We start from the raw sequence: 15,611 nt of genomic DNA, 5'->3' as shown, positions 1-15,611 counted from the left end.
CCACAGGGCGCCCGTTCCGGTCCAGCTTGTCTGCCCACGCCGTTCATTGGCCAACCCTCGAACCCTGGCATGGTCTTTTGACCGTGCAGAGTGACATCGTCAGCAGCGCGAACCTACCAAGACGGAGGGCGAAGGGTCTTTTGCGCGACTGGTCTTGGTGTTTTTACTTCGTATTACTTCCTACATGAAAGCTGTTCCGTCTGCATTTTATTATTACTTTACTGCACGATCTTCGTCGCTTCCTTTCTCTCCTTCTGCCTTCCCCCCTTCCGTTTCGTGTTAACATCTTTTAACCTGGGAAGAGAGGGAGTTCAAGACGGTCGCAGAAGAGAAAGAAGAAGAAGCAGAAGCCGAAGTCGAAAATGATAAAGGCGGTGCGAAATGCGTTCTCCTTCGGAACAGACCTCTGGGATCCGTCCTCGAGGTTCGAAACCTCTTGGCTCTTCCCACCACTCGTCCTCTTCGCGTTCCGCACCATAATTGTAAGTTGAACGTCGCTCAAGAGACATCGAAGATGCCAACTGTCGCAACACCAATCCGGGTTTTTTTCTTCTTGTTTTTCTTTTTATTTTAATTTTCCACCATATTTCTAACAATCGCAGGGCCTCTACATCCTCATCACCCGCCTCCTCATCATCGGCAAGACCTGCGCAAGCGACACCGGCTGCGCCCCCGTCCGCAACGAATTCTCCTACTTCACCGTTCTCACCTACTGGGGCCTCACCTTCTACTTCATCGTCGCCTCCCTCCACACCCTCACCTACGCGCTGACGACCCGACCCCTCCTCGACCGCTTCCCGCGCCCGCTCCAGGCTCTCCACAGCCTCTTCTACACCACCGTCGTCACCTACCCGTTCCTCGTCACCATCGTCTACTGGGCCATCCTCTACGACGGTCCCTGGTACACCGTCACTTATAACGGCTGGAAGGAAATCTCCCAGCACGGCCTCAACTCGGCGTTTGCGCTCTTCGAGGTCGCGTTTCCCCGTACGGCGCCGCCGCCTTGGATCCATATCCTCTGGCTTATCATCATCCTTGCGCTGTACCTGGCGCTCGCTTACATCACCCATGCTACTAAAGGCTTCTATCCCTATGACTTCCTCGATTCCGGCCCGGATGGGCCCGGCGGTCCTGGCTGGGTCGCCGTGTACATCATTTGCATCCTCGTTGCCGTGATTGTCATCTTCGTCGTCGTCAAGGCCATCATCTGGTTTAGGGTCTGGGTTACCGAAAGGAAGATGCACATGGACGGCAAGTTTGCGCACCAGCGCCGGACCGAGCACGATCCCGAAATCGACGTTGGGCAGAAGTAGACGGGAATATTTTCAACATCTTGTGGAGGGGAATCTTTTGCAGCTGGGAGATCATGTCGGCCTATATCTGCTCTTTTTGGATTTAACGATGGACTGATACCTCGGTACTCTGCTTGATTTACCATTGGCATCAAGGTGTTGGTGCATGGTTCAAGCAGTGGCTCTTGATTGATTTTTCCTGGGTCAGCATCAATGTTTTCCTTGTTCGAATTGTTTTGAATATACCCCCCTTTTACGGAGCATGCTTTCCCCCAGAGCCTCAAGAACCTTTGCCATAGTAATAATAATAATTACAATCCAAACTCGTTGATGTTTCTATATGCAGACAAGGAACAAGGAACCTACTAATACCATCATGTAAGAGAAAAAAGAAAAAGGAAATAACTCAGAAAAAAACGAGGAAAGGGAACAAAAGACCTATAAAAATACATCTCTTCAGGAGAGTTCAACAAACCAAAGAAAAAAGAAGCGTCTAACACCGGAGGTTGATTCCCTTTCGCTTCTCTGACTCGCGAACCTCAAACATGACTTGAATGCCAACAAAAAGCGCCGTACAAGCCGTAACCAAAAACATAACGCCTAAACAATCATCATTAGCACACAAAAGAACGTTTCCAAGTTCGAGGGACGAAGACGGCAAAGTCCGGCTGGAGATGCAAAAAAGAAAAGAGAGACTTACCATGCCGATCCTGCAAAATGCCAGAAAGGATACTCTTCAACCCATCCAGACCTACCGCAAACCCAACAAGATTCGCCGACATCATCATAAGCACATTCACCACGCCGCCAACGCAGCACAGCATCCTGTACGCCGTCTCGCGGCCCTCCCACTTACTCGCCGGGAATAGTTTCGTGGCGATAATCTCGGGGATGAGGAAGAGCACGATGAGCCAGCCCCAGATGAGAAGCCGCAGCTGGATGTCGTGCCACAGCGCGACGAAGGTGAAGACGAGGATGTACGTGACGACGGAGCGCACGGAGCGTTTTAGGCTCGTAAACTTGGCGCCGCCGAGGGGTATGTAGATGTAGCGGATGAGCCAGCGGTTGTAGGAGCGGTGCCAAGCTCGCCAGAAGTGCAGAGTGCTGAAGTTGTTGCTGACGCAGCGCACCATGTTCTCCGGCGGATCGATGCCATCGATGAGCGACCATAGCCGGAAGAGGCGCCAGGGGAGCAGTAGTTTGAGCCAGATGATCATCAGGCTGAAGTAGGAGAGGAGTGATAGCTCGGCGGCGGTGTAGTCGCTCCATACGGGGTATGCGAGGCTGATGGCTCCGACGTAAATGAAGTGGAGGATGAGCTCCATAGTGAGGAGCACGACGAGAAATCTGAAGCCGTAACGAATGGTTCGAGCCGTATCTATCGTCGCGGAGCGGTATTTAGACTGGGAAATGTATTCATTAAAGGTAAGGATCGGTCCAGCTAGGTATAGAGGGGCATAGACGGCGTAAGCCAAGTAATTTCGGAACGAGTAATCTTGAGGATCGGCGGAGATGGAGACTCGATCCCTCTCTGAGAGATTGGACGGGTCCAACTGCTTCTTCTTTTGTGTATTAGCTTGAGCCCACCAGGTGTTTCAAAGGAGTCTCCGTAAGGGACCGGCTACATACTTCTAGAGCGCTCGACTGCCCAGCGTCGAGACTCCAATACCTGTCGAGGTTGAAGCTAATGAGGCGCAGAATGGTAATGTTGAAGAGCACCTCCCAACGTGTCAGAAGACCGCTGCGCCTATCCAACCAAGCACCCAATTGAACCAACAAAGGGTCGACAGCGCCAAGGTCAATATCGCCGGATGGCGGGGTGATCATGGCGGCAATCTTCTTGAAAGGGTACCCTCCACAAAGCTCATTGGCAAACAGAATGCCAATGTTGAAAATCCATGTCGCCCACGGAACATACTTTCGTGGAAGTTTCGTTGTTAATTGGTAGTTGGTAATGAGGATGGCGAGGACTTTGACCGCAGAGAACCCGTGTAAGACAATCAAGAACACTATGGCGAAGACGAAATCGAACGAGGCGCGCTGGTTCAGACGAGTGGTGCCTTGCGCGGCAATGTGGTTCCCTTCGTACCTGTCCGTTCGGAGTGGGAAGACGAGGTTCCAGACCTTGCGACAAAGGGGATGGAAGATGAGGAGGAGGGCCATGAACGGGAGATTCTTTCGGAAGGTACGGTATTGCATGTCGGAGTTGTCCTATGTCGAGTTAGCGGACCGATCGTTAGGTATTGGCAAGCCAGGGCGCCGGCGCCGGGGGCGAAGGAGGTTTCGAAGGCAAGCTTACAATCTGACGACCAGGAACCCATCCTGTCTCTAGTACCGTTCGGAACTTGTACCATTGCGGGTGCGATGCTAGATGAAGTAATTAGTATCAACGCCAAGGCTCGTGCTCGCTAAAGCTCCCCACGATGCGACGGAAACGCCGGAGGAGCAAAGGAATCACAAAGGGCACCTGCTACGTACGTCTCGAGACACTGAACGGAATCCATATCATCATCGGCACTACCACTATGAAGATGAGGCCATAGAGCAAGAACTCGGGAGTCCTCCATTTCGACGGCTGGGCCTTGGCCTTGACGCCAGCAGTGTAGTCCTTCGCAAGGGGATCATGTCTCGACTCGAGTACCGTCTTGTAAGGAACGGATGACGGCGTGGTAAACCTCGTATCTAAAGTCGACACATCGTAGACGGATCGGAGGAAGGAAAAAAGCCCCATGGCGGTGGACCAGCGAGAGAGGGGTGGTAAAAGCGAAAGGGGAGGGGGGATATTGTTCGGCGCAGATCGACGAGCTCTTCACCACATGATAGGAGCTCTTTAAAACGAAGGGAATCGACGGATCGGAATGGCTCGTGATGAAATTCGTCAGCGTCGGCGAAGGAGTGCGCGGTCGACCATGGGGAATTGGAGTTGTGGGGAGAGAAATGGGTAGTTGGATCGATTTGATGCGTACGACTCTTTACGAGGCATAGGACAATTTCAATGTGTCCCCACGCGATCTTGATACTTGACACGCGGCGCCCCTGAAAACCGGGAGGAACGAGTTAGAGCTGCGGTTCAACGTTACCTTCAGTGGGTTCTAACTTTTGGCTGCGCAAAACCATTCTGCAGCCGCATCCAATAATAGCCTAGCTGGCATCTTCCGCAGCGCTGGAAGATCAAGCAACAGTTTAATTATTGATCAAGTCTTAAAATCTTAATACCCCAAACTCAACCGGCGACCCCCCGGTCGATCCAGTCCCAGCTCAACGGGTCATTGATATTATTATTTCGTACCTTATGAAGTTGGACTACTGATTGCGTACCACCACCCAAGTGGAAGGCGTTGGTGGGTTAGATACCTGACAGGGTCGATGAACAGGCCCGTTAGACATAGGTGCCTGTTCCACATTACTTGGTAATTCTAATCACAGGACGACCGGGGAGGGTTTCTGCATCCTCCCATCGACAGCCACACACACAGATCTCAAGTTAAAGTACCGAGGTATCAGAAGCGATCAATGCTAGCAAGTCCAAGAGCCTCCATTGGACCATGATGCGCTTAACCTAATAATGCCGAATAACTCTATTCCCAGCCTTCATGAAAACCGTCAAATCATACCGTTAACATTCATAATAATGCCCTTAAAAGAAAAGGAATGGGCCCAATGCCCTAATCCTCCAAAGCCTCGAGAAGATCCATTGGATGCCGAAACGCCAGCCCGTCGTGCCTCTCTTATCGCCATATGCCTGGGAAAGCTCATACCATGCCCGTACCACCTCTAATCCTGAGTTGTGCGTCTCTACGGTTCTGCCTCTGCCTCGAGTATTCGGGTCCTTCAGATGGGGTTTCGTAGATATGCTGCTACTGCTGGCCATGTGATGCTGGGAGTTCGCCTCTCTTAGTTTGAAGGTGGCGACGTCTTCCTCTCCCTCTCTATCGTCGAGCTCGACGCCGGGAATAACTTCCGAACCAGCGCCAGGCTTGGTCCATACGTTATCCTTCGGAACACCAAAATTCCTGTAATCAATCACGCTGTTATTGTTGGGATCATAGGTGTTGCCCCCTTCTGAACCCCACACCTCTGGGTCCTGGCCCCATTTCTCGGCACCCCACCACATGCCCATGACGCCCTTTTCGTCGCGAGTGCTCAGCGCCGCCTCGGCGTTGTACGCAACCCAGGGAACGTAGTTCTTGCAAGCTTCGGCGTGGGCTTTCTCAAGGAGCTCAAAGGCGTGGGCATCGACCTCCTCAAGACTCTCGGTAAGAGGCGCACAAAAATAAGTGAGGTGGTGGAAGTAAATGCCCTTGAAGGTCTGGCCGTTTTGTGAACATCGCGCGGTCGTATCGCATGCCTCTTCGAGAATACCTCCCCTTCCCAGGCCACGCCACGGTGGGAGTTTTCCGGGGTTGGTCTTGTCAGAGGGCCTGCTCTTCTTAAGGTCCCAGCCGGTGGCTTTAATGACGGATTGGATAAGATGATGACCGTCTCGGAGGAAGGCAACACCCCCGGTAGCATCCCAAAGGGCGCGTTGGCCGGTGAGAAGCACGCCCTGGTTGTAGGTATAAACCATTTCATCACGCAGGTCGCATTTCGTGTTATTCTGCAACCTATTCGAAATATGGAATCCGTCTACGAAGAGACCGGCGTTATTCGTCATATTGACATTCATCAGCCATTCGTACCCTTTCATTGCCGCCTCCAGAAAGGTTCGGTTTCTGCCGGCAAGCTTGTCGTCGTCCAGGGACACGGGAGATGCTATCTTGTCGCCGGGGAAGTCGAGGTACATCTTGGCCGATGCGGAAATCCAAAGCTCATTGGTAATGGCGTTTTTATAGGTCAAAAACCGGGGGTTCCAGTTCATGCCACCATTACACAGGTCCTCGCCCCATCCTTGCGTAGCCAGTTCCCAGAAAGTGCGCTCGCGATGAGCGAATGCTTCGGTCCATTGGTTCCCATGCCACGGCTGGTTGATCAAAGCATCCCGCAAGTTGGGAGGGGCGTCGGCATCCCACCTGCCGTCGCGTGGGTAGTGTAGCTCGGAATGAGACTTAATAAAGTTGGTAGACTCCAGCCAGCCCAAGACGACCCAGAGAATATCGTCAAAGGCCTAAAAGAAGAGTGAGTGTTAGTTGACTATGGGCGGTTTCGCTTGATGAACGAGGTTGTCATCAGCCATACCTGGTGCCGAAGTGATATATAGTCTTGGCCAAAGTAAAAGCCAACAATTTGTGAAAAATACTTGTCTACCATATTCCAGATCATGCTGTCCTCGATGCCCTTAGCCTGGGGTTCGGCGAGGGCCTTGGATAATGAGTTGGTCGAAGCTGATAACGAAGTGTGAATGAAGGCCGCCGTCCAGTCGATTGCGCGTGGCCAAGTGCCTTGGTAGGGAACGAAGAACCTATTCTGCATGGTAGCAAGAGAAGTATAGGCATATTCTAGGAGAGAGTTGTTGGCCCGGATCGGGGTTGACTCCTCTGGGGCGCCATCATCCATGAAGGTATAGGGAAGGTCTGGGCGGCAGTTCTGATGGTAAAACGCAGGTCGTTTAAAAATGGTGCAGTAAGATCTATCAGGCGTCTTTGGGCTGGAGGCGAAGGCCAAAGTCAACTCCACGATGGGAGGCAGGAGAGCGAGTGTTGATAATGGCTTCATTGTTGGGAGGGGGGGATATGATGTCTATCAATGATAGATGCTAGAAATATACACTAGAAAGAGCGCGGGTTGGAAAACCAAGCCGATGCTGTTTGCAGTTCTCTCAAACAGGCATGGTGAGAGGCGTGATGTCAGCTCGAGCAGCAATGCAAGGCTCAACGCTAGACAACGCCCAAGCTCAGGAAAAGGCGCAGCGAATGGGAAATATGGACTGGACTGGATCAAATGTGACCAGTACTCAGTGAATGTGGGTGAATTGGGCGTCGTCGCGGGCTGCGCAGGGCTGGATGAGAACGGTGAATGAGGTGAGGCGGATTTGATTTCTATACAATTGCAGAAGCCGGCGTTGCGGCATCCATCCTTCGGTGTGTTGCATGCTGCATGTTGGCAAGTGGTAAAGGATTTCGGAACATGGGGATATGGGAACTTGGAAGGCATCAATGGGTCTCGGATCTTGCTGGTGTGTATCAGACCGCCGAACCAGGAGTTTTGAGATCCACCTGCCACTCCACAGTCCACACCAGTGCTCCTTCTCGGTGACTTCGGTTTACTTCGTAGTTTGTATCGTATTGTAGTGTTTCCAACATTGAAGTCTCATACACATGCGACCAGAATCTCCTTTTTAAGAGCTCAACTAGGTCTCAGAAAATTATATAGGCATTGGGGTTTGTCTACGATGACGAAGTCCTGGGGTTGGATTAAGTTATAGAAGGATGTCACCCAGAACAGTTCTTCAGCATTGCTGCACGAAGATCCCATCTCAGGACCGCTCCTCCCGTTTTTTCCTTGCCATAACGGGAAGGAGGAAGCGCGAAGAAAGAGGGCCATGAGCTCGCCTCCACTCGCTTCCACATTGAGAGTTTGGAGAGTTCGAATTTGTATCGGCCGTTGATGGTGTCATGTACGAAAATGGTGCATCATCTTCATCCCCCGCAGGATCTCCCTTTACATCCACTCCCTTACTTCCAACTTGCCTAGTGGAAATCCGGTTAGAAAAGTGTTCGTGGGGGGAATTGATTTGGTGAGGTTGTAAACTACAAACTAAGCTACTCCGTACGTACCCTGGTGTAGTGGAGGCCGGTCAGCTGGTGGTCTAGAATGGGAGCTATGGGAAGCCTATTTTTGCTTACATGAAAGAACAGACAGTTTTAGAATGCGCCTCTCTCGGTCTCTTCTAGACTGCATGACATGGGCTTCTGTTCAGCATCATGTTGGATCTAATGTCAATTGATGTTGGATTCATTTTCATCATTGATGCCTTCTCTATCTAATACGAATGTCTCGAAAGCCACGTCGTTGCATGTCAACGCTGAACATATTGCAATGTCTTGTGAAGCAGGCGCCCTGCTACCACACGTCAAATCACAAGCCTAGAGTCCACAGACCACCGCTCCTTCCAAATGGAATTTCAATGAGGCTCCAATTGTAGCCTCCATCACATGACGAGGATTAGGGGGTAGCTCCTTCAGAGTTTCCTCTCATAAATCCAGCTTGTGATAAACTGCGAAGTAAGACTGGGAAGGAACAATCCAATATAATTCTCCTCAAGCCGTGGTCTATGACCGAGATCCATTGCTGCCTTGACTGATTACAATTAGGCAAGAACCTCTCCTGAGCTAAATTGAGGTTGCGGGCTTCGGGGAGGAAATGCCACTCGCGAGCGATGATCTTAACTAGTTTGAAGGACTTGAGCTTGGGCTTTGATGAACTCTGAAGTACGAAGTACACAGGCACTTCATATTCTTCAAATGCGGTCCAATTGAGCTCCCAACTTGACGAGGAATTGGCTTTGGAGGGTGCGATAGGCCAGTACGAAACAAATACGAATTATTCAGCTTTGATCAGCTTGGAATAGAAGTATAAAGCTGTACTTTGTAAACACAAAACTTTGCCCCTCCCGAGGTACACCCGGTTTGTTTACTTTGCACCCAAAGCGGAAACAGAACCGAAAAGAGCGAACACCAAAAAATAACACGCCCGTTTATTATCACTGGGCACCGACATTCAACCTCTGCTCCCTGCTCTGGCTTCAAGACTTCAAGACTCGACAAATTTCACCTTCCTGCGTTATTCTATCTTCATCCTTGCCAGTACTATTTTCTTCCCTCGCGGACTAGTACTGCACGCATCGACCGTACTACTGATATATCAGCATTGCTGGCATTTCATCTCTTACTACATGACGGAAGATAAACAACCGAGCTCCAGCATCCCATAGCATATTCAACAACAGAACCAGGGTCACCTCGCGTCTTCCTGTCGCGGGTGCGCCGTTCTACTCATCACACACTATTCGACCTCTATCTCCTTCCTAACCTATCCTCCGCTGCACTTTCCTCACCGCGATACCGTACACCATCACAATGGATACCGACGCGGCCTCTCGGTATCGATCTCGCATTCTTCGAGAGATGAATGCGAACCGCGACAACCCCTTCAACTCTCCCCCATCATCCACCGGATCTCATGGCACTGTCAGCCCAACGCTGACCTCCGTCCTCTCCGATATCGACGGCGAGTCGACGCGGAAGCTCAATGCCGACATTGCGAGGATAACTGGCAAGAAATTCCAGGTCAATTGGGAAGCTGCCCACCAAAAGTGGCCGGAGTTCTACGACCTACCTTCAAAACGCGTCCCTAAAGAAAACAGGACAAACTTGTATTCTACGCATCTTGACAACAACGACGACGACTCTACCGAAGACGCGTGGAAAGGCTCGAATAGGACCCGTGCCGAGATGCAGCCCAGTGTGCAGAACGAGTCTGACACGTCGACTGTGCTCTCCGGCAAGGCCCAGCACCTAAGATCTGCTTCGGCGCAATTTGATCGACGCGATTTCCAAAGGCATAGCCCTCTCGCCCAAACTCATTCCAGAAGTCCCTCCGGTCCACAGCATACAGCCAACGTCTCAAGTCGTCGGACATCGGCCGATGCGCTCCTTAACAGGCTTCGCGCGTCAACCGCGAGCCCAGACCGCGCCCGACATTCACTTAACCAGCATACCTCACATAGACACAGCTCCGGGTCCAACTTTGCCAAGTTCTCACCTTCTGTGCAGAAGGCTCTTGATCGACAAGTGCCCATCTCCACCCCCGGCAACGGCAACACGACAGCCCGCTCCTTCTGCATGCCCGACATCTCCTACCTCGGCGACTTTGTTTCCGGCACACTGCGTTTCAACGGGACGGTGAAGAATGGTGTTCCCATTCTCGTGAAGCATGGCAAGGTCATTGATCTCAATACAAGGCAGCCGCCCAACGACCATGCTGATGTCGACGGCTTCGAGGTTCCTGAGGATGAGGAACGCATCTTTGTCTCTATGGATATGATTCGAGACGAGATTATTGCTCTCCAAGATCACCATGATGGCATGCAAAAATATGCCGAAGAGCTTCAGGTTGAAGTTGAGCAGTTGCGTACCCAGATCATGCAGCTCAAGATGCGCAGGTCCGTGGATAGCGGCTTCGGATCAGAGCCCGACGGTTCCATGTATGAACAACTTCTTTCTGAAAAGAAGAGTAAGCAGCGACTTGGTACGAACTTGTCATTATGACCAGTGAAGCTAACGATCACTAGGACTGGAAGAGAAGGTAGAGGAGCTGCAGAAACTCCTGGATGAGGCCAACAGGAAGCTTAACGATGAAGGCAGGAACAGCGACACTTTAACAATTGAACGTGACCGCGCTCTTAAGAAGTTACAAGACGCTTGCCACAATATTGGAGATCTTATGGACAAGCTAGACTCGAGGGAACAAGAGCTGCGCAATACTCAGAAGCAGCTTGACATCACCTTCCAGTCCAAAGATGTAAACAACACTCTTCGTGACGAACTGGAGAGCACGAAGCGCGCCCACGAAAGCTCGCTTCGGGAGGTGTCTTCCCTAAAAGAAACCATTCAGAAGCTCCGTGAGGCGCAGAAGAACCAGCAGAGCGAAATCGAATCCCTGCGAACCGACACCATCAGCCTTCGCCGCGAGCAAGAAACCCTAATGACTGAAAACCGTTCCCTCCGCTCCAACGCCCGCGCATTGATGACGGAGATCGAAGGCCTCCGCCACACCGCCGAAAACGCTCAGCAAGAAATGGATGCTGCACGCGAAGAAATTGACAGCCTTCAGCAAGAGGTTCAGGTCCTCGAGCAGGAAAAGGCCACCTTTAAGGAGGATAATGATAGCCTTGTCCGCCACAACGAGAAATACTTCACCGAGAATAAGCTTCTTCGCCGTGAGAACTCGGGCTTCGAGCGTAGCCTTCATGACCTCCATGATGAAAACCTCCAGCTCAAGGAGGAGGTGGAATTCCTGAAGAAACAGCTTGACCACGTCCGCCCCACCGGCCGCGAGGATGATCTGAGCGGACCATTCTCGAGGCACGATGAAGACAATATGACCTCCGGATTCACTGTCCCTGACATAACATTGCAGCGCAAGGAGGTCGAAGTCACTGAAGAGGCGGCCACCGAGACTGATATGCTTCCCCCCGCGGATCTGACGACACAGACCAATGAGATTGCCGACGACCAGGAGGACAAGTCTATGGATATCCGTGAGACAATTGAGAAGGACGATAGCGTTGTTGTTGCCACCGAGACTCAAACCAAGAACCGGAAGAAGACGAAGTCCGTTCGTGACAATACGTCCCAACGAGTGGCCTTCTCCGTCCCGGAGCCGGCGCCCCAAGAAACCAAGGCGAAGCCCAACATTGCGGCAAAGAGGCGCAATGTTGCCCCCCGTGAGACCTCTAAGAATGATTTTGCGGGGCCCGTCAACTTTACCCTCGACCAGGAGAGCACCGGCTACCAATCGGCTGAGCCCACACAGACTCATCAGCTCACCCAGAACAACACCAAATCACAGACGGTTCATTTAACGACGACCAAGACGACCCAGCGAAGCAGCAAGCGTACCATCAACATCAACGGCCCGAGGCCAGCCTCGCGCACTGGCTATCAACGGTCGGCAGCCTCGACTGGACAAGTCTCTGTTGAAAACACTGTCAATAGCATAGCGAGTGTATTGAACAGAGCCGCCTGCCCGGCCCTGTCTGAACAAGCGCGTCGCATCCTCGACGGTCTTTGTGAGCACAACTGCCGCAACTGTGTGGTATGCAGCCGCATCGTCGGCCACCGCGGTACCATATCCGCGGCGGATCGCGCCGAAGGCAAGAAGAGAATTACCATTGCTCGACCCGTCCCCGTGACCGACAGAATGAACGAGTGCTCCGAAGACCCAACCATGCGGCCGTCCCAACCCCCCGGCCAAGCCCTCGCCATCGTCATCAAGGGTCTCGAGGATGAAGCCGCCCACATGAGCATGGAGCTCACCAAACTGCAGGCACAGTACAACATCAGTGACAAGTCCCTGGGCAAGCGCGAGCGCCACGACCTCGTGAGCGAGATTCAGCAGCTTCTCAAGAAGCTCGAGGTCAAGAACGATCAGATTTACGCCCTGTACGACGTACTTGAGGGTCAGAAGCAGGCGGGCCAAGCGATGAGCGATGAGGAGCTTGAGATGACGATTTTCAGCATCACGGGCATGTCGGTTAGAGATGTCACCGACAATCTTACCTGGAATGGAATCGAAGGTTAAGGGAATGGTGTGGTGGGTACTTGGGAGACTACAGCATGGTTGGAGTCTTTGAAAACAGAGAGCGACGTTGGAAGTGTTTGTTTGATCTCCTTTTCAGAATGGACCGGCATGGGATCGGGTGTCAATGGGGTGGTTGTCTTTTCCCTCGGGCGTTTAACTGGGCATACTTTGTTTACCTATTTTTGTCTCGTTTTGGCTGTTCTTTGAAGTTTAAAGATGGGACTAGGTTCAGATTTGAGACTCGGTGTGGAGTTGAGACCCTTGCATACCATTTCTTCATACCGCTGTTCCTTGCGGACTGCCATGTTTACGTTCGGTTGTATTCCATTCAATGTATTTTTCAGGGCAGAGGAGTGTTGACGCGAGAGACCGGCATGGAGCAGGTATTAAACACTCTTAATGAATTGATGACCTTTTCCCGCCCGTCCTCTTGGACGTTCGAATTCGCAGAGAGCAAGGAAACGGTAGAACTACTCAAAAGGATTTTAAACGCCTCGCCTAGAGAGCCTCATTCTCGCCATTATAGACGTACACAGTTAGAAGCTACTCCGAGCCCTAGACAAACTGGGTGAGAGACAAAAAGAACATGGGAAAAGACAGAAAAAGCACCACTTAATCCTCCATCTCCTCATCCTCATCCCCATCCTCGTCCTCAGCGCCCTCTTCATCCTCACCCATGAAATCCACCTCCTGCTCCTCCTCCTCATCATCATACTCCTGCGCCCCCTCGTCAAACCCATTCACACCAGCCGCCTCATCCTCCTTCCTCCTCTTCTCATCTTCTTTCCTCGCCTCCTCCACCAACTTCGCCTTCTCTGCCCTCAACTTCCTCTGCGCGGACATGTACGCGCCCAGCGGCGTCTTCTCCCAATCAAAGTCCCTCAAGAAAGCATCAACTTGCGCCCTATCCTTGGGGGCGAAGTCGACGTTGGCGCGCTTGCCCTCGATAAAGGTGGCGTTGGCCTCGATCTTCTGCACGAGGGTGACAAGGGAGGAGGCGAGCTTGGCGTTCTTGTTCCCTGTGGACTTGCGCCGGGATTGTTTGAGCCAGCGCTTGAGCTGGATGACGACAGGGAGGGAGAACTCGGGGAAGGCGATGTTGGTGGCCCAGAGGAGGAAGTACTCGCCGAAGAGCTCGACGACCTGGTCGCCCACGCCGTCCTGGTAGGTGCGGGTGCGGAGGTATGCCTTGGGGGCCTTGTAGCTCACGGAAAAGTCGAGGGGTTTGAGGGTGGTGGATTTCGGGGGTTTCCTCATCTCGGCGGCGTTGAGGACTTCGAGGAGGGCGGCCGCCACGGGGACGTAGGTCCCCGTTGAGCGGGAGAGGCGGAGGATGGAGCGGATGAGGTGGAAGCGGAGGGGGAAGTAGGTGGCGGAGGGGATAAGGCGCATGGCGCCCAGCGTGACTTGCACGAGGGGGTAGATGAGGAGCTTAAGCTGGCTCTCTTTGCCGGCCTCAGCTTCCTTCCGGGGGCTGCAGTGCTCGGAGAGCACGACGGACCAGAAGTCGAGTGAGTGCACGTATTGCCAGTTGTAGATGATTCGGTACGAGTCCTTCTTCTTCTGGACAATGCTGTTGCGGAGGTGCAGGGCGAGTTGCCGGATGAAGAGGAAGGCCGTGGTGTAGCCGACGTTCTGGTCAATGCCCCAAAGCTCGGCACCGGAGTTCTTTAGCAGGTTGATGCCTTGTATCGTGTTGGGATTCGTGACACGGCAACCTTGGATGAGACCTTGATAGGCCGTCTTCAGCACCGTTTCTCGTACGCCCTTATCACCGATGACGACGAGCCTCCGCAGGACAAGGAAGGATGTGATCTTGGTAGACTCCGAGCTGGAGACTTGCGACCAGAAGTGTGCGACGGTCTTGATCAAGCCTTTGAGCAGCTTTCGGAAAGTGAGAAGGTAAGGAAGGATGGGCTCAAGAGAGGATATCGTCAACTTCAAGGTCTTGTCGTCGGATAACGTGCTAAGGAGGTGAATGACGCAGGCGGTGTAGGTCTTGAGAAGAAGGGACAGAGTCTTAAACTTCTTCGACTCAGTCTGAACGTAGAGCTTTCCAGATGACGACTCCTTGACGGGCAGGTGGTGATGGAGGACCTCGGGGACATACTTCAACGCTGTGACCAAAACGTCGTTGAAGACCTGGGGGCTGGAAATGGCGTAGTTGTTCCTGTTCCGCTTGTCGTCGCCGTCTCCCTCGTTAAGGTGGGCGGCGCTACGGAACGCCAACACAATCTGCCGGGCGGCCCTAAGCGACTTGGTCTCAATCATGGATTGCTTCCACTTGGCGACCATCTCCTCGGTCAGTTCCGAACCACTAGTTTCCTCTTCTTGCTTGGCTTTAGACTTCTTCTCCTTCTTTTGCTTCTTCTTTGGTTGTTCGTCTGCCTCGTCCTCGCTTCCGGAAAGTCCATCAACTTCAGCAAGGTCGGCATTCTCGTCGAAATCAAGGGCCTCGGGATCGGTCTCTTTTAAGAACTTGTAGAATTCCGGGTCCTTCATGGCGAGGTCGTCCATAGCCTTCTTCGACATACCCATGTCGCCGTCCAAGTCGTCGTCTTCTTCATCGTTATCATCGTCGCTGCCGCTCAGAATAGGATTCTCGTCATCTGAGAGATCAGAAAAGGCGTCATCCTCAGATTCAACATCTTCATCTTCCTCCTCTTTACCGGCCTTCTCCACAGGCTCCGCTCGTTTCCTCTTGCCCAAATTCGAGGTCTTATCCTTGCTCTTCTTCTCCTTGTCCAAGCTTTTCTCGACGAACTCGAATCCACCCTGGAAAAAGTCATCCACGCTCATGGCGCTGACCTTGGCGTTCTTCTTGATTCCGGTAGTCTTGAGGTCGTCGCCATCCTTCTCGCTCTTGTAGAAGCCGGCATCCTTGGCCTTCTTCGCCTTCCGCTTGTCCTTGAGCTGGTTCCGTTGCTTGATCTTTGCGCTGGCCTTGCGGTGGTCGAGGACGGACTTGAGGTGCTTCCTCTCAAACTTCTTCGTCGCCTTGAGATTCTTTTTCGTGGGAGGCATTGCGGCAGATGAATTGGCAGCGCGGTAGCTCGTCTGCCTTTTCTTGAAATTTTT

General features: G+C 52.4%; 4 protein-coding genes and 1 pseudogene across 4 annotated transcripts; 2 read left to right on the top strand and 3 right to left on the bottom strand.

The window, feature by feature from the left end:
- Positions 1–362: 362 nt before the first annotated feature.
- SAPIO_CDS5542 (uncharacterized protein) lies at positions 363–1,313 on the top strand (the record flags this gene model as incomplete). The annotated part of the gene is made up of 2 exons (XM_016787850.1): positions 363–482; positions 603–1,313. 2 exons carry the CDS (start codon positions 363–365, stop codon positions 1,311–1,313), a joined length of 831 nt encoding a protein of 276 aa, XP_016642165.1.
- A 472-nt stretch (positions 1,314–1,785) lies between these two features.
- On the bottom strand, positions 1,786–4,023 carry SAPIO_CDS5541 (putative Glycerol:H+ symporter (Gup1); the record flags this gene model as incomplete). The annotated part of the gene is made up of 5 exons (XM_016787849.1): positions 1,786–1,892; positions 1,993–2,854; positions 2,922–3,503; positions 3,592–3,659; positions 3,771–4,023. 5 exons carry the CDS (start codon positions 4,021–4,023, stop codon positions 1,786–1,788), a joined length of 1,872 nt encoding a protein of 623 aa, XP_016642164.1.
- Positions 4,024–4,929: 906 nt separating this feature from the next.
- On the bottom strand, positions 4,930–6,944 carry SAPIO_CDS5540 (Glycosyl hydrolase; the record flags this gene model as incomplete). Its single annotated transcript, XM_016787848.1, has 2 exons — positions 4,930–6,396; positions 6,468–6,944. The coding sequence occupies 2 exons, from the start codon at positions 6,942–6,944 to the stop codon at positions 4,930–4,932; spliced, it is 1,944 nt and encodes a 647-aa protein (XP_016642163.1).
- Positions 6,945–9,307: 2,363 nt separating this feature from the next.
- SAPIO_CDS5539 (uncharacterized protein) lies at positions 9,308–12,533 on the top strand (the record flags this gene model as incomplete). The annotated part of the gene is made up of 2 exons (XM_016787847.1): positions 9,308–10,463; positions 10,522–12,533. 2 exons carry the CDS (start codon positions 9,308–9,310, stop codon positions 12,531–12,533), a joined length of 3,168 nt encoding a protein of 1,055 aa, XP_016642162.1.
- Positions 12,534–13,145: 612 nt separating this feature from the next.
- On the bottom strand, positions 13,146–15,557 carry SAPIO_CDS5538 (annotated as a pseudogene; the record flags this gene model as incomplete).
- Between the last annotated feature and the right edge of the window lie 54 nt (positions 15,558–15,611).

This window comes from Scedosporium apiospermum, assembly GCF_000732125.1.
Source record: "Scedosporium apiospermum strain IHEM 14462 chromosome Unknown SEQ_SAPIO_0099, whole genome shotgun sequence".
In the NCBI taxonomy this organism is placed as follows: Eukaryota; Fungi; Ascomycota; class Sordariomycetes; order Microascales; family Microascaceae; genus Scedosporium; species Scedosporium apiospermum.
Note: the sequence above shows the minus strand (reverse complement) of the source record. Positions and strands in the feature narration are given on the sequence as shown.